This window comes from Nicotiana tomentosiformis, chromosome 4 (assembly GCF_000390325.3).
Source record: "Nicotiana tomentosiformis chromosome 4, ASM39032v3, whole genome shotgun sequence".
Lineage (NCBI taxonomy): Eukaryota > Viridiplantae > Streptophyta > Magnoliopsida > Solanales > Solanaceae > Nicotiana > Nicotiana tomentosiformis.
In genome coordinates this window covers 61,073,780-61,101,029 of record NC_090815.1, presented here as the reverse complement: position 1 = coordinate 61,101,029, position 27,250 = coordinate 61,073,780, and the positions used below count along the sequence as shown (strand labels likewise).

General features: G+C 40.2%; 2 protein-coding genes across 2 annotated transcripts; both read left to right on the top strand.

Annotated features, from left to right (window-relative positions):
• The first annotated feature begins 228 nt into the window (after positions 1-228).
• On the top strand, positions 229-23,070 carry LOC104106862 (serine carboxypeptidase-like 34). Its single transcript, XM_070199822.1, has 10 exons — positions 229-811; positions 8,410-8,517; positions 8,956-9,051; positions 9,168-9,260; positions 9,386-9,474; positions 21,200-21,496; positions 21,998-22,134; positions 22,355-22,447; positions 22,558-22,666; positions 22,739-23,070. Exons 1-10 carry the CDS (start codon positions 553-555, stop codon positions 22,886-22,888), a joined length of 1,431 nt encoding a protein of 476 aa, XP_070055923.1. The 5' UTR covers positions 229-552; the 3' UTR covers positions 22,889-23,070.
• A 2,171-nt stretch (positions 23,071-25,241) lies between these two features.
• LOC138909779 (uncharacterized) lies at positions 25,242-26,739 on the top strand. Its single transcript, XM_070200994.1, has 3 exons — positions 25,242-25,272; positions 25,544-26,037; positions 26,272-26,739. Exons 1-3 carry the CDS (start codon positions 25,242-25,244, stop codon positions 26,737-26,739), a joined length of 993 nt encoding a protein of 330 aa, XP_070057095.1.
• The last annotated feature ends 511 nt before the right edge of the window (positions 26,740-27,250 follow it).

Genomic DNA, 27,250 nt, shown 5'->3' with positions numbered 1-27,250 from the left:
TTCAAACATTTGAATCCCAAGCAATTGACCTAATAATTAACTTTATTTTATCTTTATTTTTGGTTTGCCGTTTTCTAAAGCAAAACCTTGTGTGGCTGGTGTGACAATACCAACATGTTTAACATTAAATTAGATGGTTACAAAGTAGAGAATTCAGAAGCTTCATTATATCAAATCATATACTATATTAAATTTGAATTTATAAACATTGACAGCCCAAAGAACTTTGTAATATTAAAAACTAATTACAGATTATTTTCCATAGCGAAAATGAACTGGTTACCTGCAATTTGCAAACCATATCAGGTGACCTGGTGCAACAATTAAACCTCTATGCTGATGGTGTAAAATTCTTTTTCAATCAGTGCTTATAATCCAAATCCAAATCCTATATTATTATAAATGAAACCAATTATTTGAAGGAAATAATAACAGAGTGTGACAGATCACTTCTTATCTGTCTCACTACTATATAAACCACACACAGTCCTCTGTCCCGCTAAAAACTCAAGTAGAGAGAAAAGAAAGATATACTCTAAAATATATAGTAGAATGTTTCAATATTTTTATATTCATCTTCTTCTTGTTCTGAATTTTGGAGTACTAGCGAGAAGTCACATTAGCGAAAAAGCTTTGGCTCAACAAGAAGCAGACCGAGTTAACCGATTACCCGGTCAGCCGCCGGTGAGTTTCAAGCAATATGCTGGATATGTTACTGTCAACGAGACTCATGGAAGAGCACTTTTCTATTGGTTTTTTGAGGCCACTACCAATCCTGAGAAGAAACCACTTCTCTTATGGCTCAATGGAGGTAAGTACCAAACAACACATAAATATATTTTAATTCACACAAATTGTCATTCTCAATAATATTATCGGTATATTCCAGTTCCTCAAGTTTGGGAGAATAGGAATTCTCCCAAAAGTGATTATATTCAAGAAGCCATGGATAATATGGGTAACCATATTATCCGCCGGTTAACCCGTTTTTTATTCATATTAAATATGGCTCGGGCCAGATAATTTATTCGTTTTTTCATTACTCGTTTTCGACCCATCCCATATCCGACCCGACTGCCCATTTGCCACCCCTAGTTATACATAGTGATGGATGTAGCTTATTAGCTATGTTTCAATCGAACTCAATATTTTCGACACGAAAAATAAGATATATGTAAAAGCACTAAAATGAAATACTTATATTTTGAGCCCATAATTGTGAAAACACAATAAATTTAATGCTAAAATTTAAAGGTTGAAACTATCGAAGTTATCCGGTTTTTCGGTTAGTAGCATCTACCTTTTGATGCCATAGTGTCGAAGTTAGACTCCACCCAAAATTAAAGTTTATGCTAGTTACTATTTGTTTTCCCTGTCCCGTAATACAATTTATTTCTTTATGTACTACAACCTTGACATGTTGCTATCTTATAGTTATGCATTGAATTCCGTGAATTTCATATATTTCACAGTCTAGCTTAAAGACTAGCCGTGGATAATATGAAAATAATAACATTTGATGATCTATAGTCTGAGTTATTTATACATATATACAATTACAACGTACAACTGCACTGTAAAATTTGACATTATAGGCTAGCTGTTGGATATGTGTTATTGGCCGTTGATGTGAATTTCTTTCACAAATTTTTTTTTATCATTATTCATTTATCAAAATATAAGATAGTCTCCTATTAACTATGAGCGAAATGAACTGATCACTAAAATTGATTAGATTATTATTTTGCAAAGGTAAAAGTAACCAAAATTACAAAACAAAAATGCTTAGTAATTTTCTATATAATTTTCTGTTTTGTCTAGTTAATTGTATCATATGTTTGAGGGCTTTGTTATTTTTTTAGTCTTTTAGAAACCAATCATTCTTGTAGTAAGTACTATATAAATTAGAATTTTCTCTTGCTTAAGCAAGACAATATATATATATATATATATATATATATATATATATATATATATATATATATATATATAGCATATTTCTGTTATTTATTAATAAGATTTGGTAATTAGACAATTCTCTGTCAGAATTCAACTCATTATCACATTTTCATACTTAATGCCGGCAATTATTATGTTGCTACCATTATTACGTCTAGCTTATAACCATATTTATAGTTTTGTGGACAAGATGAATTGATTGATTTCCTTCCTATAAATTTTGTGGATAATATGAATCTTGAATAGACACCCAACTTTACAAGGATGGCCGGGTTTTTTTTTTTTTTTTATTTATAAGTATTGGAATTTATTATTGTTCAGGCTTTGCCCAATCGCTGTCATGTTGAAACCATGACCGTCTATGAGCAAGTATATTGTCACGATCCGGAATTTTTCACCTTTAGGACCGTGATGACAGCCTAACATTTCACTTGGTAGGCAAGCCAACGTTAGAGGATTTTTAAGTCAATATTTAATCAATTCAATTAAGTAATACCAATTAAGCCGAAGAGAAACTAAAACGGAATACAAATGACATAAAATCAATAATACCTAAGTACAACCCGATCTGGAGTCACAAGTTCACGAGCTTCTAGAATCTCTACAAAATAGGGTTTGAAATAAATACAGCTGTCTCGAATGAAAAGAACAGTAGATAGGGGAATTGGAAGGGGACTTCAAGGTCTGCGGACGCCAGCAGATCTACCTCGAATCTCTGAATGCCAATCCGAGCTGATACGCCTCACGGACAGCTGGGACCAGTACCAAATTCTGCACAAGAAGTGCAGAGTATAGTATGAGTACAACCGATCTATTGTACTCCGTAAGTGTCGAGCCTAACCTCGACGAAGTAGTGACGAGGCTATGATAGGACACCCACGTAAATAAACCTGTACAGACAGTAAAATACGTACAAAATAACAACAAATAAAGAATTAACAAGTACTGGTGGGAAGGGGACGTGCGAGAGGGGTACAAGATAAGGTAACTGCAATAGGGAATAATAACCAGAATTAGTCAATAAGCCTTCAATCAACAAAATGAACAAGCATAATGAATAAAACTGCATGACATCACCTTTCGTGCTTTTACTCTCAGCCTCACCATGAAACAGTAATAAGGGCACGACATCACCCTTCGTGCTTTTACTCTCAATCTCACCATAAAATGATAAATATGGCACGACATCACCCTTCGTGCTTTTACTCTCAATTTCATCATGAACAATAGATACGGCACGACATCACCCTTCGTGCATTAACTCTCAAATATGGCACGGTATCACCCTTCGTGCATTAACACTCAAATACGGCACGGCATCACCCTTCATGCATTAACACTCTCCCTTGCCATGGCACAATGAACATATAACAACAGGGAGGTAGAATAAGCAAGATCAAGTCTTATGTCAACAATGGTTCTACTATACCAATCTCTACTTCAGAAACAATGCTCAATTATCACAGATAGTCCATAAGTGCGGAAAGAACAATCAATTTAGTAATTAACTAGTCTAAGCGTGGATATTAAGATCAAAGAAAGAAAGAAAGAAATTACAAGGAATAAGTCCCACCCGTATGCTTTAACCCAACAACAACGCATAAGTACTCGTCACCTCACATATACGTTGTATCCAACATTTAGACAAGTAGCAAATAAGCAAACAAGTTCTAATCCATCGAGTCAAGGTTAACCACGATACTTACCTCGCTCCAAAAGTCGACTCAAAGCTCTACCTGAGCCTTTCCCCTAGAATCCGTCTCCCAACCACTCGTATCTAATCACAATTGACTCAATAATGTCAAATATTGCTAAAGGAATCAATTACAATGCATAAATTTGGGGTTTTCACATTGTTTCCCAAAAAGTCAAAAATCGACCCTAGGTCCGTTTGGTCAAAACCTGAGGTTCGGGCCAAAATCTATTTTCTCATTCACCCCCGAGCCCAATTATGTAATTAATTTTGAAATCCGACCTCAATTTGTGGTCTAAATCCTTAAGTCGCAAAAATCCTCAATTCTTCCTAAATTCCTAGTTTTCTACCATGGAAGAACAAAGATTGGGGCTAGAAATTAATGGGTGAAGTTAGAAATGGAAGAAAATGAATTAAAGTGTACAAACCTATGAATTGGTGTTGAGTTTTTCCTTCAAAATCGCCTCTAGGCCGAGCTCTAATGAAGAGTTTATGAAAAATGGAAGAAATCCCGTTTTGGGACTGTTTTAAATCACTGGCGTCAGGTGTTCATCGCGTTCGCGTGAAACCTGACGCGTTCGCGAAGAGCATGGCCTAACTGGCTTACGCGATCACGAGTAACTCCACGCGTTCGCGAAGGTCTAACCCGCCTCACCTCCGCATTCGCGAGACTGGGTTCGCGTTCGCATTCGCGTAGAGTTACCTCAACTCCCCTGCCCAGCCTATCTAACGCTACGCGTTCGCGTGTGACTGGTCGCGTTCGCGTAGAGCAGGCCCCCCAATGTTTCGCGCTCGCGGCCAAGGTTTTGCGTTCGCGCAAAACAAAATCTCCCCCAGCCCATTTTACCCTTCGCAAACATGGGAGTATATTCGCGACCGCGAAGAAGGAAACACCAGAAATCAGCAGAAGTGAAAAACCAGCAAACTTCATAGGTTCAAAAGGTCCGTAGGCTATCCGAAACTCATCCGAGCCCCTGGGGGATCCAAACCAAATATGCGCACAAGTACAAAAACCTTATACGAACTCGCTCGCGCGATCAAAACACCAAAATAATGCCTAGAACTATGAATTGGGCACCAAATCAAATGAAAATTTCAAGAAAACTTTAAAATTTCTATTTTAACAACCGGACATCCGAATCACGTCAAATCACTTCTGTTTTATACCAAATTTTGCAGACAAGTCATAAATATCGTAATGGACTTATACCAAGTTCCGAAGCTAAAATTCGGACCCTGTATCAACAAAGTCAAACATCAGTCCAATTTATAAATTCTTTAAACCTTTAAACTTCAAATTTTCAACAAATTGCGATAACTCAAGCTAGGGACCTCCGAATTCGATTCTGGGCATACGCCCAAATTCTAAATCACGATACGGACCCACAGAAACCGTCAAAATATAGATCCGGATCCGTTTGCTCAAAATATTGATCAAAGTCACCTCAAATGGATTTTTAAGGCAAAATTTCATATTTTTCAATTTTTAACATAAAAACCTTTCGAAAAAATATCCGGACTGCGCACTGAAATCGAGGAATGCTTAAAGGAGCTATCAGAGGGTTCGAAACATAGATTTAAGGTTTAAAACTCTAGATGCTCTTTCGGATCATCACATATATTTTTGTTTCAAAACAATTGGACCTTAGGTAATGTACATACAACATATATGTATACAAATTTTCTATTGAAATAATACCTTAAGACATTCGAAATGAATGGGCAGCTTTAAATTATGATATGTCATAATGTCGAGCTATGCTTAAAAGCAAAGACAAGTAATTAGAATCATACCATAAAACAAAGAAGAAAAACATGTGCAAGACTTTCTGGATTTTTATGGCACCTAACGAATTAACTTTCATCATCTCATTTTCCTCTTTTTTTCTCTAATTAATAAATTCACTCTAGGTATAATTACAAATGACATTTTTGTTTTATTTTCCTTTTAGTCGAGGGTGGAGATGGATAGTAGGAAAAAAATGTATAAAACCAAGGAGTTGCCTATGGTATACTTTTTTTTTTTTTTTTTTTTTTGTCATTTGAGAAAAAAAGGAGAGCTTTAACCCTCTTCCCCACGTAGATTAAAAATAAAGAAATATTATTTATTGAATTAATTTTTGTTTCAAGGGTGGAAAATGAAACAATATTACATAGTAAAAAAAAAGGACAAAAGAAACGAAGAAAACGAAAACTTTTGGCCTGAAAAGGTAAATAAATGTAATGATTCACTCACTTTTTTCTCTTTGAACTGAAGGAAAGGATGATTGAAGCTTAAAATTTATGATTCTCTCCCGAAACAGATGGCCCTTTTTGTACAACTTATGGATAATAAGCCCAAGTATGAAAATCAAAATCCCATTTTCAAATTCAAAAATAGTCAAATTTACAAGTGGTAATTAAAAAATAGTCACAGTTTCAAAAGTAATCGAAATTTAGCCACTTTTTATGTAAGTATAAATTTGAACGAAAACACTGTTCAAAATCCGAAAAATATTCCAGCATAAAATACAGGAGTTCTAGTATAATATACTAGACTTTCAGTTTAATATACTGGAGTTCCAGCATAATTTACTAGTCCAGCATAATATGTTGGAAGTTCATATACATGTGCTCCAATCTCCAGTATATTATGCTGGAACTTTTCGTGTGTTGGAGTTCCAGCATAATATGCTGGAAGTTCATACACAGGTGCACCAATCTCTAGTATATTATGCTGGAACTTTCCGTATTGCAGACAAAATAGTGGCTATTTTTCAATGACTTTGCAAACGCTGTCTATTTTTCAATTATCAGTGCGAAAATTGACTAACCTGTGCTATTTTCACCGCTTTCTGCTATTTTGGACCTTGAGCCCAAGTATACACGTAAAAATGTCTCATTTCCTACAACTTATGTCTCAAGTATGAATGTCATAAATGCATAGAAAAATACTTCCTCCTTGAACCTTTAATAAGTAGATTCGTTGAATGTCAAACTCGTATTCCTAAACCGTTTGGGGTCCTGGTATAAAATTTGAAATTACATTTATCTCGTGTTTGGTTATTGGATTAACTAGTATCAATATAAATTTGGTACCAAAATCCTTACTTATTATCTATCGCGGGTTTAAATCCTTGTTTCGAACCAACAGACCCCTTTGAGATTTAAACTTGAGAGATAATGTGGCTAGCAGTTTGGGGGCCACCCTTTTAATGCCCTCATTTTTTGAGCCACCAATTGAAGCATAAATTGCTAAAATAGCACGGGCTAACCAGTTTTTGGACTGATAATTGAAAAATAGTCAGCGTTTGTAAAGTCATTAAAAAATAGCCACTATTTTAATGCAATACGGAAAGTTCCAACATAATATACTGGAGATTGGTGCACTTGTGTATGAACTTCCAACATATTATACTGGAACTCCAGCACACAGAAAGTTCTAGCATAATATACTGGAGATTGCCGAATCTGTGTATGAACTTCCAGCATATTATGCTGGAACTCCTGCACACGAAAAATTCCAACATAATATACTGGAGTTTGGAACACTTGTGTATGAACTTTTAAAATATTATGATGGAACTCCAGTATACAGGGACGGCTATTGGGTAAAGCCAATAAAGCCTAGGTTTTAAGCCCCTAATTTTTTTTTTTGTACCAATAGGATCATAAGCTTATACTCCCTCCGTTCACTTTTACTTGACACGTTTTGACTTTTCACGCTCCTTAAGAAATAATAAATGAAGTGCATAATTTATCATGATACTCATATTAATTGATGTATATTTTATTGGATTTGAGAAAATAATTTGAAATGAGTAATAAATACTGTGGGTATAACAGAAAATTTTTTTTTGTCTTCTCTTGATATGCGTAAAGTGATAAGTAAAAATAAAAATTTATTTTTGGTATACATGCCAAGTAAAAATAGACGGAGGGAGCATTTTTAGAAAAACAATATGAGGTTTCCTTTAAAAACAGTACTGCATACATGCATGTAAAAGGAAAGATATACTACTAAGAACCTTTGACCAAAAAAGTGGGCCCCAAAAATCAATTAAGGTGACCTTGAGAATGCAAATTTTGGAAGAAGTCATCACAATTATTCTTTTTACTAGATAATTTCTCTCAACTTGACCTTTCCACTTCCTTCTCGGTTTACATTTTACAATACTGAGATCTCTCTTTTTATATATTTCTCACAAAGTTACAATTATACAGTACAATGCATTGCAATTATATTTTCTTAGTTCTTCCAAGAAAGTCATCTCACAATATTATTCTAGAAAAGCTATAGTTTATCAATTGAAAAAGAAATATTAAAAGAAATAGATTATAAAACAATTATTCATAACTTTGCATCCCAAAAAGTTAGAAAAATAGACTTCACATATATATATATATATATATATATATATATATATATATATCCTTTTTTTTTTGAGAAATTTTTTTAAGGTCTCTCATTAAAGTTTGCTTTAGCCCCCCGTAGTATTGAGTCGCCCCTGCCAGCATATTATGCTGGAAGTTCACATATAAAAAATTCGAACTCCAGTATATTATGCTAGAATATTTTTCTAATTTTGAACAGTATTTTCGTTCAGATTTATCTTTTATGAAAAATAGCTAAATTTTGATTACTTTTAAAACTGTGACTATTTTTCAATTGTCACTTGTAAATTTAACTATTTTTGAATTTCTTCAGCATAAATTCAATGTTTCCGGGCTGAATTTACAGAACTGGCTTAAGCTGAACTTTGTCATTGACATTTCAGGCCCAGGATGCTCATCAATTGGCTACGGTGAAGCAGAAGAGTTAGGGCCTTTCTTCACACAGAAAAATAAGCCAGAGCTCAAGTTCAACAATTTCTCATGGAATAAAGGTAAAGAGGAAAAATAAAAAGATTGCTGAAATTATTGGATAAAAAGTTACTTACATTTTGATTTAAGTTTTATTTTCGTTTTTTGTTGAGCATAAATACTTGTCAGGTGAAATTGACTATAAAATTATCAATTTCATAGAAGAAAATAATCTTCCTTATGTAACCAAATATCTACTCTAATTAATCAACATTATAAGTAATTTTCTGCGTTAATGTAGAGCCTTCTAAAGTTTTTGCCTTAAAACGATTGATCATTTAAAATAACAACCCAGCTTGAAATTAGATCATTTTTTCGAGAAAAATATTTTTGTTAGCTCATATTTCCTTTTCTTTTTAGACATCTGATTTTATCCTAGTACTTGCAGACCTTCATCAAACAATTAGAAATAAAAATATCTTTTTCGTAGTACTAATAACTGTGTATATTAATATTTCCAGCTGCAAACTTATTGTTCTTGGAATCCCCTGTTGGTGTTGGATTTTCATACACAAACACCTCTAGTGATATCACAGAGCTTGGAGATACTGTTACAGGTAAATAATTGGTTATTCTACGAATTTAATATTCGTGATTATTATTTCAATTTTTTTCCTCACAAATGCTAACTTCTTAAATTTATCTCTGCTCATCATTTCTTTTTATTTATCAGCCCAAGATTCATATAAATTTCTGGTCAATTGGTTTCGACGATTTCCACAGTTCAAGACCCATGAATTCTACATAGCTGGCGAAAGCTACGCTGGTAAAGAAAAAAAACACAAACACCCAACACCCAACATGTGGATTATCTCTTTTTGTCAACTAATTTCCTTTTTGTATATAATCAACTGATCATATATGTGGCTAATACACGATTCATTTTTTCAGGGCACTATGTTCCCCAGCTAGCAGAGCAGATCTTTGACAACAATAAAAAAGTCATAAAAGAGGACTACATAAATCTCAAAGGAATTATGGTACGTGTTTACCAACTCGATCTCGACCATTACTGCAGCAAATTAACATCTTAAAGTCAAAGGCGGATTTAGGATCATTTACGAAAGTTTAGCTGAATTTATTATCTGAAATACATACATATAAAAATCATATTCCTTGTAAACTCATTGACTTTAGATTTTGAATTCGTCTCTTCTTATTGTGTACGGTCAAAACCGATTCTCAGTCATAAAAACCGGTCAAGACAATGACGTTTCAATCGAAGGGTATCCACATGACAAACTCGGACGAATTCCGAAGTAGGGACGTCGAGCTTCGAGCTATAAGACCAATCAACGGCAAAACTCGATATCATTATCAAGCCCGTGTCCGAATCGGACTACGGGGCAACACCGATCGACACATGCCCCGAATATCGATGCCCCAAGGCAGAACCGAGCTCGAACCTATACTGGGGGTTCGATCTAACACCGAGCTCGAGCCAGTGCCGAGCTCGCAGACAAGAGCCGTTACAACCGCACCGAGGGAGAGAATCTTGGCGAGAATCAAGGAAGAGACAAACCATCATGGGTCCTCCACTATATGAATTATTTTATTATGTTGTTATAGATAAAGCAGTGACCCTCTACTATAAAAAGGGGGATAGACTGCAATAGACGGAGGTACTCCAAGATATATTAAGATTTCATTATACTTGTTTTTCTAACTCATTTCCGTCTTCCCGTCCATCATTCCCATTTTATAGCAAAAATACCTGTATTGTCATTTTGTATCAAAGGAATTTGCATACCCTTAGAACCATATCTAAATTTAACGTTATCTGATTTTTTGGGTAAACCGTTTGGCGCCCACCGTGGGGCTAAGGGTAACAGTGTTTGTTTGATATAAATATACAGTACACTCCAGCTTACAACTTCAAATCAGTAATGGCTCTACCTATCGACCTCGAAGCCGGCCTTCAAGATGAAACCAACAACTTGACGCCCGGGGCCAGAAGGCTACCTGACGACGGCAACGAGGCTCGAATCGAAGAACCCGAAATTCGAGCCGAAGTACCATTGGATATCAATTCACAAATAGCTCTAGAAGCGAATCAGCGTTCTGAACCGGAAAGAAGCGTTCAGGGCGGTGCTCGACCCATAGCCCGAGACACCTACAGCACGGGGGAAATCGGGGTCAGCTTGCGTATGATTTTCGAAATGTTACAAGCCCAACAAGCAGCGATAGCTCAGTTGCAGAGCCGAACTCATATGCAAAGCGGGCCGAACTCCAATCCGTTTCTTCGAGAAGTCATCCCCAGAACGGAGCCCGCCGTAGTGAAATCAAGCGAGCAGGAATCGGGGACCGCTCCTGAAATTGCTAAATTGCTCGAGAAACTCACAAAACGAGTCGAAGCCAACGACAAAAAAGTGAAAACGTATAACGCTAGGTTCGATCAAATCCCTGGGGGAGGCCAATGATAAAAGGGCTCGATTCGAAAAAATTCATACAAAAGCATTTTCCCTCGAGCGCGGCCCTAAAACCAATCCCCAAAAAATTTCGTATGCCCGAAATTCCCAAATATAACGGTACGACCGATCCTAACAAACACGTCACCTCCTACACATGTGCCATCAAAGGCAACGATTTGGAGGATGATGAGATCGGATCCGTGTTGTTGAAAAAGTTCGGAGAGACCCTCGCAAAGGGAGCAATGATCTGGTATCACAACTTACCACCAAATTCCATTGATTCTTTTGCCATGTTAACAGATTCGTTCGTAAAAGCACATGCTGGTGCCATAAAGGTTGCAAAAAGGAAATCAGACCTCTTCAAAGTAAAACAAAGAGGTAACAAAATGCTGAGGGAATTCGTATCCCGATTTCAAATGGAACGTATGGACTTGCCACCGGTCACAGATGATTGGGCCGTACAAGCTTTCACCCAAGGACTGAACGGGCTAAGTTCGACAGTATCACATCGGCTGAAACAAAATTTGATCGAGTATCCAGCAATAACTTGGGCAGATGTACACAACCGGTATCAATCAAAAATCAGGGTCGAAGATGATCAATTGGGAGCTCCGTATGGGCCCGTACGTCAGAACCACACAACCACTAAAAATCAGAGGGAAATCAACAGAGAACAAAGGTCGAACAGAGATCGATACCAGCCGTACGACACAGATCGGATGAATAACGATTCAGCACGTGATGCGGTTCGGAACAACCGAAGGACTGATTGGGGGCAAAATTCTCGAGGACTTATGAGCAAGAACGGCTTTGATAAATATGTCGATCCTATAGAAGTCCCTCGATTATCGGAGTATAACTTCAACATTGATACATCCGCCATCGTATCGGCCATCAGACGCATCAAAGATACCAGATGGCCTCGACCCATGCAGACTGATCCTGCCCAAAGGAATCCCAATCAAATGTGCGAATATCATGGCACCCATGGCCACAGAACGGAAGATTGCAGGCAACTAAGAGAGGAAGTGGCTTGCTTATTTAACAAAGGACACCTTCGGGAATTTCTGAGTGATAGGGTGAAGAAGCATTTTAGGAACAAGGAATTCGGCAAGCAAAACGAGCCAGAAGAACCGCGACATGTCATTCACATGATCATCGGCGGCGTCGATGCCCCTCAGGGATCGATGCTTAAACGCACTAAAACATCGATTGTGAGGGAAAAGCGATCTCGAACTCAAGATTATACACCCATAGGGACTTTGTCCTTCAGTGATGAAGATACAGAGGGAATCATCCAACCCCATAACGATGCACTAGTAATATCCGTACTCATGAATAAAACTAAGATTAAGCGTGTGTTAGTTGATCCAGGTAGCTCGGCCAATATCATCAGATCGAGGGTTGTATAACAGCTTGGTCTGCAAGATCAGGTCGTACCCGCAACTCTGGTTCTAAACGGATTCAATATAGCATGTGAAACCACCAAAGGCAAGATTACCCTACCGATAAACGTGGCCGGAACCATCCAGGAAATGAAGTTTCACGTGATCGAAGGTGATATGAGATATAACGCCCTTTTCGGAAGGCCGTGGATCCACAGCATGAGAGCCGTACCCTCGACCCTACACCAGGTCCTCAAATTCCCAACATCGGGAGGTGTCAAAATAGTGTACGGAGAACAACCGGCCGCAAAGGAAATGTTCTCCGTCGAAGAAGAAAAATCAATATCCTCGTCTTCGCCGATAAAAGGATCAGGTTCAGAAGGAGACACAATCGGAGAGCAGAGCGCCAAATAGCAATCACAGACATCGGCTTCGACCTAGCCAGGTAAGCAGAACATTGAAGAAGATGATGATGATCGATGGATCCCTCGATCCTTTGTAACCCCCGATGATTTCGATGCCACCAAATCAACAATTGAGGAACTGGAGCAAATCATACTGATCGAACACTGGCCCGAACGAAAGGTATACCTGGGAACGGGTTTGAGCCCTGAACTCAAGAAGAAACTCATTCAATTTCTTATCAATAACATCGACTATTTTGCCTGGTCCCATCTAGATATAACAGGGATCTCGCCGGACATAACGGTGCACCAGCTAAGCTTGAACCCTAGGTTCAAACCGATGAAGCAAAAAAGAAGGCCCTAGTCCGAGGAAAAGCACGCATTCATAAAGGACGAGGTAACCAAACTTCTCAAGATAGGGTCCATTCGGGAGGTAAAATACCCCGAATGGTTAGCCAATGTGGTTGTAGTACCTAAAAAAGGGAACAAACTTAAAATGTGTGTGGACTATAAGGATTTGAACAAAGCATGCCCCAAAGATTCCTTTCCACTGCCCAACATCGATCGCATGATCGATGCCACGGCCGGCCATGAGATCCTCACCTTTCTCAATGCCTATTCCGGGTATAATCAAATTCAGATGAACCCGGACGATCGGGAAAAGACTTCATTTGTGACCCGATATGGAACATATTGTTATAACATAATGCCCTTCGGGCTAAAAAATGCAGGAGCTACTTATCAACGCCTAGTAAACAGAATGTTCGAAGAACAAATAGGTAAAACAATGGAAGTCTATATTGATGACATGCTAGTTAAGTCCCTGCGCACAGAGGACCATTTAGCCCATTTGCAGGAAACATTCGAGATTATGAGGAAATACAACATGAAGCTCAACCCCGAAAGATGTGCTTTCGGGGTCGGTTCGGGCAAGTTCCTCGGCTTCATGGTGTCAAATCGGAGAATTGAGATCAACCCCGACAAAATCAAGGCCATCGAAGACATCACCATCGTGGATAGCGTGAAAGCTGTACAAAGGTTAACGGGAAGAATTGCAGCCTTAGGCCGGTTCATTTCAAGATCATTAGATCGAAGTGACAAATTTTTCTCCCTACTCAAAAAGAAGAACGACTTCGCATGGACACCGGAATGCCAACAAGCGTTACAGGAATTGAAACGATATCTATCGAGCCCACCACTACTTCACACTCCAAAAATCGACGAAAAACTATACTTGTACTTGGCGGTATCGGAAGTCGCCGTAAGCAGTGTCCTAGTTCGAGAAGAGCAAGGTACGCAATTTCCCGTTTATTACGTAAGTAGGACCTTAGGAGAAGCGAAAACTAGGTATTCGCACTTAGAAAAATTGGCACTTGCGCTAGTAAGCGCATCTAGAAAGTTAAGGCCGTACTTTCAATGTCACCCCATAAGCGTATTAACCACCTGCCCACTCCGTAATATTTTACATAGGCCCGAACTATCAGGCCGATTGGCCAAATGGGCCATCGAACTCAGTGGGTACGATATCAAATATTAACCCCGTACGGCCATCAAGTCTCAAATTTTAGCAGACTTTGTGGCCGACTTCACACCAACCCTCATACCCGAAGTCAAAAAGGAACTCCTTTTGAAATCAGGTATATCGTCCGGGGTATGGATCCTTTTTACGGACGGTGCTTCGAATATAAAGGGGTCCAGGTTAGGCATAGTTTTGAAACCTCCCACGGGTAACATTATTAGGCAAGCTATTAAAACTATCAGGTTAACTAACAACGAGGCCGAGTATGAAGCCATGATTGCAGGTCTCGAACTAGCTAGAAACTTAGGAGCAGAAGTCATTGAGGCGCATTGTGACTCTTTACTGGTGGTGAGTCAAGTAAACAAAACCTTCGAAGTCCGAGAAGGTAGGATGCAAAGGTATTTGGACAAACTGATTATCACTTTACACCATTTCAAACAATGGACCCTACGGCATGTTCCACGAGAACGGAATAATGAGGCCGATGCTCTTGCAAATTTGGGATCGTCGGTCGAGGTAGATGATTTGAGCTTGGAGACTGTCGTTCAACTTTCAAGATCGGTAATCGAAGATGGGCACGCCAAAATAAATTCTACTAGCTTAACCTGGGATTGGAGAAACAAGTATATTGAATACTTAAAAACGGAAAGCTCCCTTCAGACCCTAAAGATTCCAGGGCCCTGCGGACTAAAGCTTCTCGATTTACGTTGGCTGCGGACGGAACACTATATTGAAGAATATTCGATGGACCGATGGTGGTATGCGTGGGTCCGGGAGATACCAATTACATCCTCCGGGAAGTACATGAGGGCACTTGTGGCAATCACTCCAGTGCCGACATATTAGTTCGAAAAGTGATCAGAGCGGGCTATTATTGGATCGATATGGGCAAAGATGCAAAAGAATTTGTTCGTAAGTGTGATAAATGTCAAAGGTTTGCGCCAATGACCGGAGAGCAACTTCACTCGGTCCTATCCCCATGGCCATTCATGAAATGAGGAATGGACATCGTCGGCCCTCTGCCATCGACCCCAGGTAAAGCCAAATTTATTTTATTTATGACTGACTATTTTTCTAAGTGGGTTGAAGCGCAGGCGTTCGAGAAAATAAGAGAGAAAGAAGTTATAGACTTTATTTGGGATCATATCATATGCCGATTCGGGATACCCGCCGAAATAGTATGCGACAATGGGAAGCAATTCGTTGGCAGCAAAATCACAAAATTCTTCGAAGATCACAAAATAAGAAGGATATTATCAACACCATACCACCCCAGTGGGAACGATCAGGCTGAATCAACGAACAAGACTATTCTTCGAAACCTGAAGAAGAGATTGAACGACGTGAAGGGAAAATGGAGAGAAAACCTGCCCGAAGTCCTTTGGGCATACCGAACAACGTCAAAATCCAGTACGGGGGCGACCCCATTCTCCTTAGTATATGGTTCCGAAGCATTGATACCAGTCGAAGTCGGTGAACCTAGTCCCAGATTTCGATTCATGACGGAAGAATCAAATAACGAGGCTATGAACACCAGCCTTGAATTATCGGACGAAAGACGAGAAGCTGTCCTCATCCGATTGGCCGCCCAAAAGCAACGAATCGAAAGGTATTATAATCGAAGAACTAAACTTCGCCATTTCAAGCCCGGGGACTTAGTGTTAAGAAAAGTCACCATCAATACTCGGAATCCAAACGAAGAAAAATTAGGACCAAATTGGGAAGGACCATACCAGGTGCTCGAGAACGTTGGAAAAGGATCATACAGGCTCGGCATCATAAACGGCAAACAACTATCAAGCTGTTGGAATGTATCACATCTAAAACAATACTATTGCTAAGGTACGACCTTTTCATATTCATCTAACTGACCCATGCAGAAGTCCGAACAAGAGCTGAAGAAGATCTTTCGATTAAAAGCACGCGTTGCACTCTTTTTCCCTTAGACCGGTTTTCTCCCAAATGGGTTTTTCGGCAAGGTATTTAACGAGGCAACCACCGATCGTGCTGCACTTTTAACAATATCCGAGGCCTCTTTCCAACCAACCTCGAATACCGGGGGGCATCAGGGCCCTCAAATACATCGAGTTCAGATGCAAGAAAGTCATCTCACAACAATAGGGTTTCAACAGGAAAAATTGTAAGAGCCAAATGGTCAAAATGAACCTTGCTCATATAGATTGGCCCAAACATAAACACATGTGCAATGACTTGAGATTTATTGTGCAACCAAAATTAAGATTCACTCAACTATTAATCCTATGGGCTACTTACATTCCGAGTTCGAAATAATCACTCGAATATTAAGCCTACGGGCTACTATTATTCCGAGTTCGAGCAAGCAAGCACTCGACCATTAAGCCTACGGGCCACATTATCTCGAGTTCGAAACATTCAGTCGACTATTAAGCCTACGGGCTACTGTTATTCCGAGTTCGAGCAAGCACTCACTCGACCATTAAGCCTACGGGCTACTTACATTCCGAATTCGAAATAATCACTCGAATATTAAGCCTACGGGCTACTTTCATTCCGAGTTCAAAATAATCACTCGAATATTAAGCCTACGGGCTACCTTTATATCGAGTTCGAAACACTCACTCGACCATTGCGCCTACGGGCCACATTATCTCGAGTTCTTCACTCGACTATTAAGCCTACGGGCCACATTATCTTGAGTTCGAAATATTCACTCGACTATTAAGCCTACGGGCTACTGTTATTCCGAGTTCGAACAAGCACTCACTCGACCATTACGCCTACGGGCTACAATATTTCAAGTTCAAAACATTCACTCGACAGCTAATAAGCTACTTTTACTCTGAGTTTACATTAACTCAACCATTACATTACACCTACGGATTATGTTCCTTCAAAGTTTGAATCATCGACTCAACAAGCAAACCCAGGGGCTACAAATCTGATCGATCAGAGAGACTACAAGGTCAACATTCGATTAAAAGTCTTCACAAAACAAAAACAAGTCGACCTGATTATACATATATATACAAAAATTGCCTACGTGATTAATGTACAAACATGAAGAACTAGAAACTAAGCTTCCTGGTCGAGCTCTTCCCCGTCTCCGAATCCGCTTTTGCTACCATATTCATCATCATCATCATCAGAAGCCAAGGCTTCAGCTTCCGCTTCGAGCTCTTTTGCCTTTTTTTACCTCTTCGGTAAGGTCGAAACCTCGAGCGTGTATCTCCTCGAGGGTCTCCCTCCGAGACCTATACTTAGCAAGTTCGGCAACCCAATGAGCTTGAGTATCGGCGGTCTTCGCCGCTTCCCGGGCCTCCATCTGAGCAGCCTCAACATCAGCCCGATATACAGCAATGGACTTATCCGCCAAGACTTTCGACGACTCAACCTTCGCCTTAGCCTCAGCAAGTCATGTTTCAAGCTCCTCGATCTTCTTAGCTTGAACCGACCCCTTTTGCTTGACACTTCGAAGTTGAACGTCAGCCGATAATAATTTTGTTAAGATGGTTTCTTTTTCCGCTGCCAGGCGGTTAAGGGTCTCCTTCCACCGATTGCATTCAGCTCGGATTTGATCGACTTCTTCTCGAAGTAACCCGATCTTTTCGATCTTTTGCTGCAACTGAGACAACGAAGGGTTAACTTTCACGGTTGAGTCAGACCCATACTTTAACAGAACGAGGCTTACCTGCTTATCGAGCTCGACCCCTTCTTCACGGACCTTAGCCAAATCCGCTTGGAGGTCTTTTATAGCCCCGTCCTTTTGGCTGCAAAGAAGCCGTAGGGCATCTCTCTCACCTGAGACCTTACGGAGCTCGGCCTCACACTTGCTAAGATCGACTCGAAACCTACTAATGGCCTGCACAGTAAGAAACACGAGTCAAGTATGGAAAAGAACAAAGAAACCAAGTATGGAAGAATCATTACCCGAGTAATGAAAAGCTGAGCCTCCTCTAATAAAAGAGAAGCGTCACCGATATCGAAACCATCATCGACTCCAGTAAAACAATCCCTAAAAGGATCCCCTGCACCAGAGCCTGCGCCGATATCGGGAGTCTTCAAATCTCGAGCTTCCTTCAATGTCTCCTCAGAAAAAGATGGAAGAGAAGGCGAATGACCCATTGTCATAGCCCCGAGCAAATCACTCGGAGTACTCCGGTCGAGACTCAGGTCTTCGGAAACAACCCCGACAGGCATAGCCGCCATCGGCTCGGGAGCTCTGGCAACCTCGATGGCCTCCGTAGATCGGACTACCAAAGCCGAGGAGCTATTTTCTTCTTCTTCTTCTTCTTCTCTCAGTCGTTGGACCGAGTCAATCGAAAGGGCAATTGCTTTTCTCCTCACCCTTCGAGTTTTGGGCTTGGGGTCCTCTGACCGAGAGGAAGCTCTTCACTTATTATCTTCCCCACGTTTAGGGACTAGGGACTTGTTTCTTTCTTCACCGCTCGAAGGTCTCAAAGCGGCATCCCTGGTTACGCCTGCACAAAAGGAAATCGGTAACGAATAGAACGCAAAGAATACTTCGAAGGAAACAAGAAGCAAACCTCACCATGGTTCTTGGCCTCCCATCTACCTTTTGCCAAATCACGCCAAACGCGCTCGGCGTAAGAGGAGGTCGAGGCTAACTTCCGAACCCAGTCCTCGAGGTCAGGCACCGCTTGTGGCATCCAAGGGACAGCTGAACATCAGGAAAGGATATCAGAAAAAATCGGAAAAGGACATGAAAAGTGAACAAAAATCACTTACGGTCAAAATTCCATTCTTCAGGGAACGACATCTTCTCCTCCGGAATGAGATCACGGGTCCTCACTCGAATATAACGACCCATCCAACCCCGATCATTGTATTCGATGCTCGACATCAAAGCCTTCGATGCCCGACGATGAAGTCTGATTAGTCCTCGAAACATCTGAGGCCGATACAGTCATATGAGGTGGTTTAGAGAAAAATCCAACCCCCGGCTTTGATAGAGAAGAAGCGCAATAAGACCACTATACGCCATAAAGAGGGATGAATTTGGCCTAGGGTGATTTGATACCTTTTGCAGAAATTAATAATCACCGGGTCGACGCGTCCCAGTGTGAAGGGATAAGTATAAACACTTAAAAACCCCTCCACGTAAGTGGTAGCACTCTCATCGGAAGATGGAATTTGCAACACGACCTCGGAACCCCAGTTGCAGTCTTTTCTGACGGCCTCGAGGTGATCCTCCATTATAGAGCACGTATACATCGATACGTGTTCATATCGACCCGGAACAAAGGAAGGATTCTCCACCTTAAAATCGGTCTTCAAAATGCACGGGCCAGGAACATAGTCATGAACTGACGGCTCCACCGGCGCCTTATCATCAGACGGCCGTGAGGAAGAAGCTTTCTCCTTCTGAGGTACGGTTTTGGAAGTTTTCACCATTGATATGAAAGGAAAGAGTGCAAAGGAAGGTGAAGAAATAGACAACACCAAAATTCTGGTATGGGCGGCCCCGTAGCAGCGAAATAGAGAGGATAAATAAGAAAGTTTGGAAGAAGAGAAGGCGCAAAAGTGGTAAAGGTTATATGGAAAGACTATTTATAGACTAAGGCATGATGGTTCGGTATCAGCGGTGGCGGACCACCATCTGACACACATTAAATGCTTCGGTAAAATCGAGCCGATGGGACAGCTATCACATACGTCAAGATCGGGTTCGATAGAAACGTCAGCATAAATTTGATCGAGCCGCATGGAAATCATATCGTTCCTCGCCACATCCTTTCCGAGAAACGAGGGGACTATCTGTGTACGGTCAAAATCGATTCTCAGTCATAAAGACCGGTCGAGACAATGACGTTTCAATCGAAGGGTATCCACATGACAAGCTCGGACGAATTCCGAAGTAGGGACGTCGAGCTTCGAGCTATAAGACCAATCAACGTCAAAACTCGATATCATTATCAAGCCCGTGTCCGAATCGGACTATGGGGCAACACCGATCGACACATGCCCCGAATATCGATGCCCCAAAGCAGAACCGAGCTCGAACCTAGACTGGGGGTTCGATCTAACACCGAGCTCGAGCCAGTGCCGAGCTCGCAGACAAGAGCCGTTACAACCGCACCGAGGGAGAGAATCTTGGCGAGAATCAAGGAAGAGACAAACCATCATGGGTCCTCCACTATATGAATTATTTTATTATGTTGTTATAGATAAAGCAGTGACCCTCTACTATAAAAAGGGGGATAGACTGCAATAGACGGAGGTCCTCCAAGATATATTAAGATTTCATTGTGCTTGTTTTTCTAACTCATTTCAGTCTTCCCGTCCATCATTCCCATTTATAGCAAAAATACCCGTATTGTCATTTTGTATCAAAGAAATTTGCATACCCTTAGAACCATATCTAAATTTAACATTATCCGATTTTTCGGGTAAACACTTATATTTAATGACACTATAAGAGATGCTCTCATTTGTGACTAATTACTTATATTTAATGGACAGGTACGTCACAAAATTGTGATGGATTTGTGACGATTTTATGACAAAATCATCAATTTATGAAATTTTTATCCTCATGTCACAAAATTTTTGCAACACCGGAATTTGTGACGAATTCCGCTGCTCACAAGTATTATTTTTTTTATTTCATGTAGTGAGATAAATGATACTTTCTCGATCCTAATTTATGTGGCAGTTTTCGGATTTCTAGAATCAAACGAATTATTCTTTGATCATTTTTTTCATATGTCTTTTAAGTATTTTGAATTATTAAGTATTGAAACTTATAATACTTTTTACATAGTTTCCAATTCAAAAACTTACAAATTCTATGTTCCAATACACAGTCAAAAGTAACAAGTTTGAATCTCGAAAAGCAAAAAGTATCACAAAAATTGGCAAAGAGGGAGTACAATATCACAAGTTAAATCCTAATCCATCCAGTAAATTCTGTATTCGAATTTATCAAAAACGTTATTATTTCATATGATGAGTTAATTTTATTATGAAAATATGAAAAATTGCAGGTAGGCAATGCATTGATGGACGACGAGACAGACCAAAAGGGAATGATAGACTATGCGTGGGATCATGCGGTAATATCAGATCATTTGTACCATTCCATTAAGAGAGTTTGCAATTTCAGCTTGGAACATCCTGGCGATGACTGCGACGATCTTCTTAATCAGTACTTTGCTGTTTACAAAATCGTAGACATGTACAGCCTTTATGTCCCTACATGTGTTAACAGCAACTTCAGTAGCAGCAGCACCAGACTCCTTCCAACTATTCGTGGAGTTGCCCCCAAGTCCCTCTCCAGAATTGTAAGTAAAACGATATTTATATCAAGCCGCATAAGTTTAGCATGATTAAGTGATACATTAAGTTAAATTGATATATTCTTCAATCATGATTAAGTGATAAATTATATAGAGGCATGCATGTCACGTATGTATATATTGTTGGTGTACAAATTACTAGTATCGCTAAGTCTTTCCTCATCAGGAAAAAATGTGGCCACACGCGGTGTTTAATTACACCAAGCCGAATTAGTTACCTCTAGCTAACTGATAATATTGAGGTGAGAATGTATATAAATAACTATGGCTAAGTGATACTGAACTACCCCTCAATTTTCCCATCTTCTTTACATTTTTCCCTACCAAAAAAGAGTTGAGAGATTTGTCGTTTAAGAAATCATTGCTAGCTCCTCTTTTACTTAATTGGCAAAAAAAATACTTGCAATGCTTTATTACTATATACAGGAATAGGAGGGATTTTTTATTTTATTTTCAGGCCTAAAGATACAAAATTGTAACATGCAGGAAGGATGGCACAAAAGACCAACAGGGTACGATCCTTGTCTGTCCGATTACACAGAAATGTATATGAATAGACCAGATGTTCAAGCTGCACTCCATGCAAATGTCACTAAAATTCCTTATCGATGGACTCATTGCAGGTCAGCAAAATGCCCTTTGTTATTTTAACTTCTTTTTATTGGAGTATTTCGTTTTCCAAAAATCACTTGCCATTTCTATGTAATGAGTTTAACTTTGCTTGTAATAACTGGAACTAGTTACCTGAAAAATTACATAGACAGTAAAATTAAAATTTTCATAATTTCCGTGTATATTAGGTTTATTATCTTATATGTAACTAATAATCTTCTTATTTTGCAGCGACAATATTACGTTTTGGAGTGACGCACCATCTTCTATGCTTCCTACCATCAAGAAACTTATCGATGGTGGTCTGCGCGTTTGGGTGTATAGGTAAGTGATAATAGATACATGTAATTTTCTTTTGAAGATTTTCAATTGAGGGAAAAAGAGTAAAAGACCAATATTTAAAAATCTTATATTTCTCTATCTATTTTTATCAGTGGAGATACCGATGGTAGAATCCCAGTTACTGCTACAAGATTAACTTTGAGAAAACTTGGATTGAAAATCAATGAAGATTGGACTCCTTGGTACACTAACAATAAGCAGGTATACATTTTACTTTAAATTTACATTGTACTTAACATTGAGAACTAATCTAAACGTGGGAAATCTTAATAGGTTGGTGGATGGACAGTTGGCTATGATGGACTATCCTTTGTGACAGTAAGAGGAGCTGGACATCAAGTTCCCACATTCAAGCCAAAGCAAGCTCTACAACTAGTTAGGCAATTCTTGGCCAATAAGAAGCTGCCATCTGCCCCGTTTTAGCATTTTCTTTAACCCATTTCCTTCCTTTTAGTGTTAATCCCGAGTCTAGCTTATTGTCTTTATAATTTTTAATCTCATCGTTCTAATCCCCTAGAAAGAGGTTGTCAATTTAGATAATATTCATTCCAATGTTAGGAAGTAAGGTAATTAAAAAAATAAGTAAAAGTCTGATTTAGTTGAAAGATTGCTCTTTCTCTCTAGATTATTCAACTGTAGCAACGCTTATTAGTGGTCAAGTTACACTATCAAGCGCAATAATCTTAGCCAAGTTACACAATGAATCTCATTATAAACTATGTTACATATGGATAAGCAATAATTTTCCTAAATAGGAAATCTATTACAAATTCAAACAATATGGATCAAGTACATAAAAACACATATGTTCAAGTATATAAAAGTAGATATCTAACTACACTTGATGTCATCCAATTAAAACCATAAGAGAGCGTACTATTAAGTCATACTCATGTAAATGGACACCGATAAACGCATGCAATGGCATTCAGCCGATATTATTAGTGTTCAACAATTAAGACCAATTTCCAGCAGAAGTAGTGGGCTTTATTGCTATTTCATTTTAACTGATTTAAATTCTCGAATCCATCTTTATATAAGCCAATTGGCTTCACAGATATTTCAAAGTTTGGAATATGTGATATGCAACATGCATAAGGTGGTTTCTCATTTACATGTAATACTTCGTTACTTCTCATTTTCTTTTACCTGCGGCATTAATTGGCCATGATGGTTGTTTACCCCGAAATTCGAGTAACAATTAAACTTATTTAGTTATTTTAAGGATACGTGATTTAATCCAATACCAATTGATAAACAAGGAATTGAATAAATAATTTGAATAGTAAAATAAATCAAACCAGTGTTCTAGCAGTGCTTTCGACCTCGATTTGAGATGGTCTCGAGGTTGGATAACAAGAACAGTAAAGAACATAAAATAAACAATGATGAACCGTAATGGATAGTAAGTGAAATAGAGAGCAACATTTGTGTATTTTCTTATCAGTCAAAACTCCCCCCTTACAAATGAATGGGGTCCCTCTTTATATAGTAGAGGAATCCTAAATAAGGTACGTTATTCAAATCCCATGATTGGTATCAATAACCGCTTGATTCGATCTGTTCCGGAATTTTCGTCGAGATCTTCGGTCTGTTGCTAATATCTCGCCATTCCGTTACTATGCTCGGTCTCGATCTTCAGCGAGCACTTCGATCTTCATGCTCCATACTCTGCCATTGAGCTCGAGCCTGGTCTATTACGAGCTTACTCTCGAGGCAGCTCCTCGTGCCTATAAAATTGGACATGCTCAATTTCGACCGTATACAGATAGTCCCCGCGTTTCTTGGAATAAAATGAAAAAAAATGGTTTGAGCCTCGATTTTCTGAAACCTCGATCATGACATCGTCCTCATGACGTAAGCGACGGATGTGACCGAAATGTCCTGTCGGTTCAGTTCTCCAAATCATTAATGCCTGTTAGTTAGCGGTCGGCCACTAGCGCCACCGAACCGTCGCCGTGAGCCTATAAATACCCGCTCCTTCATTGAATCAAACTTTACTTTTGCTCTAATCAAACCTCTAAGTCTTCTCTCTTTTCGTCTCCTCCTTTTTGCCGTCTGTAGAGCCACCTTTATTAGCACCGAAACCACCAGTTTTTCATCTTCCTTTGCCCTTCTTTACTTATACCAATGGCAAAAACCTCAAAGACCGTACCGTAGAAGGAGAAAGCTTCTTGCTCCTCTTCCCGGCCGTCCGGCGATAAGGCGCCGGTGGAGCCGCTCCCCCACGAGTACGTTCCCGGCCCGTGCAGTCTAAAATCCGACTTTAAGGTCGAAAACCCTTCATCGATCTCGGGCTGATGCAAGTATGTGTCGATGTACATGTGCTCGATAACGAAAAGCCACCTCGAGGCCATGAAGAGGTACTGCAACTGGGGTCCCGAGGTCGTGGTGCAAATTCCTGCTCCCGAAGAGAGCATCACCGCTTATATGGAGGGGTTCCTAAGTGTTTACACTTACCCCTTCACATTGGGTCCCCTCGACCCAGTGATTATTGATCTCTGTAAAAGATATCAGGTCACCCTCGGCCAAATCCACCCTTCTCTATGGCGCATAGTAATCATAATGCGCTTTTTTTTCTAGCAAGGCCGAGGGGCTGGAGTTTACTTTAAATCACCTCATGCGGTTGTAGCGGCCTCGAATCTATCGAGGACTAGTTAGGCTCCAACGCCGTGCAACGAAGGCCTTGTTCTCGAGCATCGATGATGACAAGGATCGGAGTTGGATGAGCCATTTTATACAGGTGAGGACCCGCGACATTATCCCGGAGGAGAAGATGTCGTTCCCTGAGGAGTGGAACTTCGACCGTAAGTGATGTTTTAAACTTTTTTCTTCGTACCTTCTTCGACTTCGCCTAATATCCCCTTTCGACATGCAGCTATTCCTTGGATACCTCAAGCGGTGCCTGACCTCAAAGATTGGGTTCGGATGTTAGCCTCAACTTCCACTTATGCCGAACGCGCATGGCGTGATTTGGCAAGGGGCAGATGGGAGGTCAAGAACCACGATAAGGATCTCCTTTTTCATGTTCTGAAAAACTTTTTGTACTTCATTCATCACTAATTTTCTTTTATGCAGGCCTAACCAAGGATGCCATTTTGAGGCCCTTGAGTGGAGAGGAAGAAACCAGGTCCACGATTCCGAAGCCAGGGAAAGACAAGAAGCGGAAGAGTGCCGCGCAGTCTGAGGATCCCAAGCCCAAACCTCGAAGGGTGAGGAGGAAAGTAATCGCTCTCACGATGGACTCGGTCCAAAGACTGAGAGACGAAGAAGAAGAAGAAAAGAAAAATGCCTCGGCAATGACGGTCCGACCTAGGAAAGCCGTCGAGGTCACCAAACCTTCTGAGCCGACAACGGCTGCTAAAATCAAGCCTCGTGTCGAGGAGGCTTCCAAAAAGAAATCGGGTGAGGATGCTGAATCATCAGAGGTCGAGATCATTTCTTGGCCATCTGCAACTACACCGGGTGGAGCTGGTTCTGAGACCCCGAAGATCGATCAGAGCATCCCGAGGGACTTGCTCGGGACCATGACAATATGTCACTTGCCTTCTCTTTCAACTTTTTCTGAGGAGGCACTAAGGTAGGCTCGAGAGTTGAAGACCCCTGATATAGGCGGAGGCTCTAGTGTAGGGGATACCTTTTGGGATTGCTTTACTGGAGTCGATGATGCGTCTGATATCAGTGACGCTTCTATTCTTTTAGAAGAGGCCCAATGTCTCTTATCTCGGGTAAGAATCAGTTACTGTACTTCTTTTCTGTACTCTTTTTTCTCTAAATCTGAATTTTGTTTTCCTTTTTTTGTACAGGACTTCGCCAAGTTTCGAGCTGACCTTAGCCAGTGTGAAACCGAGCTCCAAAAGGTCTCGGAGGAGAGGAACGCTCTGAAGCTTCTTTGTGGCCAAAATGACGAAACTATAAAGGACTTTCAAGCGGATTTGGCCAAGGTTTGTGAGGAAGAGGCCGAGCTAGATAAACAGGTAACCATCCTTTTGATAGAGTATGGACTCGACCCAACTGTGGAGGCTAATACTTCACTATCTCAGCTGCAGCAAAAGGTCGAAAGGACTAAGCTGCTTCGGGGAGAAGTCGATCAGGTCAAGGCCGATTGTGATCGGTGGAAGGAGAATATGGACCGCCTGGCTGCGGAAAAAGAAACTACCTTGGCCAAACTGTCATCGGCCGACGTTCAACTTCGGGGCATCAAAGAGAAAAGTTCGGCCCAAGCCAAGAGGATCGATGAGCTTGAAACCGGGCTTGTTGAGGCCAAGGCGTAGATCGAAAAGACAAAGGTCTTGGCGGACAAGTCCATTGCCATGTACCAGGCCGATGCTAAGGCTACTCAAATGCAGCTTGGGAGGCTTCTAACTGAGAGCGATTGATTATTGACTCGGCAAAGTGTTAATCCCTGAGGGAAACCCTCGAGGAAATCCATGCTCGAGGTTTTGACCTCTCCAAGGAGATAGCCCGAGCCAAGGTGCTTGAAGCTGAAGCCAGGCATCTTGCCTCCTTTGATGACAAAGACGATGATAAAGAAGGCAGTCGAGGTAGATCCGATGAGGGGTCTGAAGGAGAAGTTGCTCCCGGAGAAGAGGTCGAAACCGGCCGTAGTTAGGACTTAGTTTCTCTTTTTGTAAGACCTTGATCGGTCTCTTGTACATAACCCTTTTTACCAATATATAATAGAAAAACTTCTTTTGCATGTCTTCTCAGTTTTATGTTCAAACATATTTTGTGCTTTTGCCTTGTGAAAATTTTGTTGTTGCAGCCTCTGTAATCGAGTGAACA

Excerpts from the sequence above, each read along its gene's own strand:
- LOC104106862 (XM_070199822.1), top strand. The coding sequence starts at position 553 with ATGTTTCAATATTTTTATATTCATCTTCTTCTTGTTCTGAATTTTGGA. Across the intron at positions 9,475-21,199 it reads TAAATCTCAAAGGAATTATG|GTAGGCAATGCATTGATGGA; the intron begins GTACGTGTTTAC and ends GAAAAATTGCAG. Across the intron at positions 22,667-22,738 it reads GGTACACTAACAATAAGCAG|GTTGGTGGATGGACAGTTGG; the intron begins GTATACATTTTA and ends AAATCTTAATAG.
- LOC138909779 (XM_070200994.1), top strand. The coding sequence starts at position 25,242 with ATGTCGTTCCCTGAGGAGTGGAACTTCGACC. Across the intron at positions 25,273-25,543 it reads TGAGGAGTGGAACTTCGACC|GCCTAACCAAGGATGCCATT; the intron begins GTAAGTGATGTT and ends TCTTTTATGCAG. Across the intron at positions 26,038-26,271 it reads TTTCAACTTTTTCTGAGGAG|GACTTCGCCAAGTTTCGAGC; the intron begins GCACTAAGGTAG and ends TTTTTTGTACAG.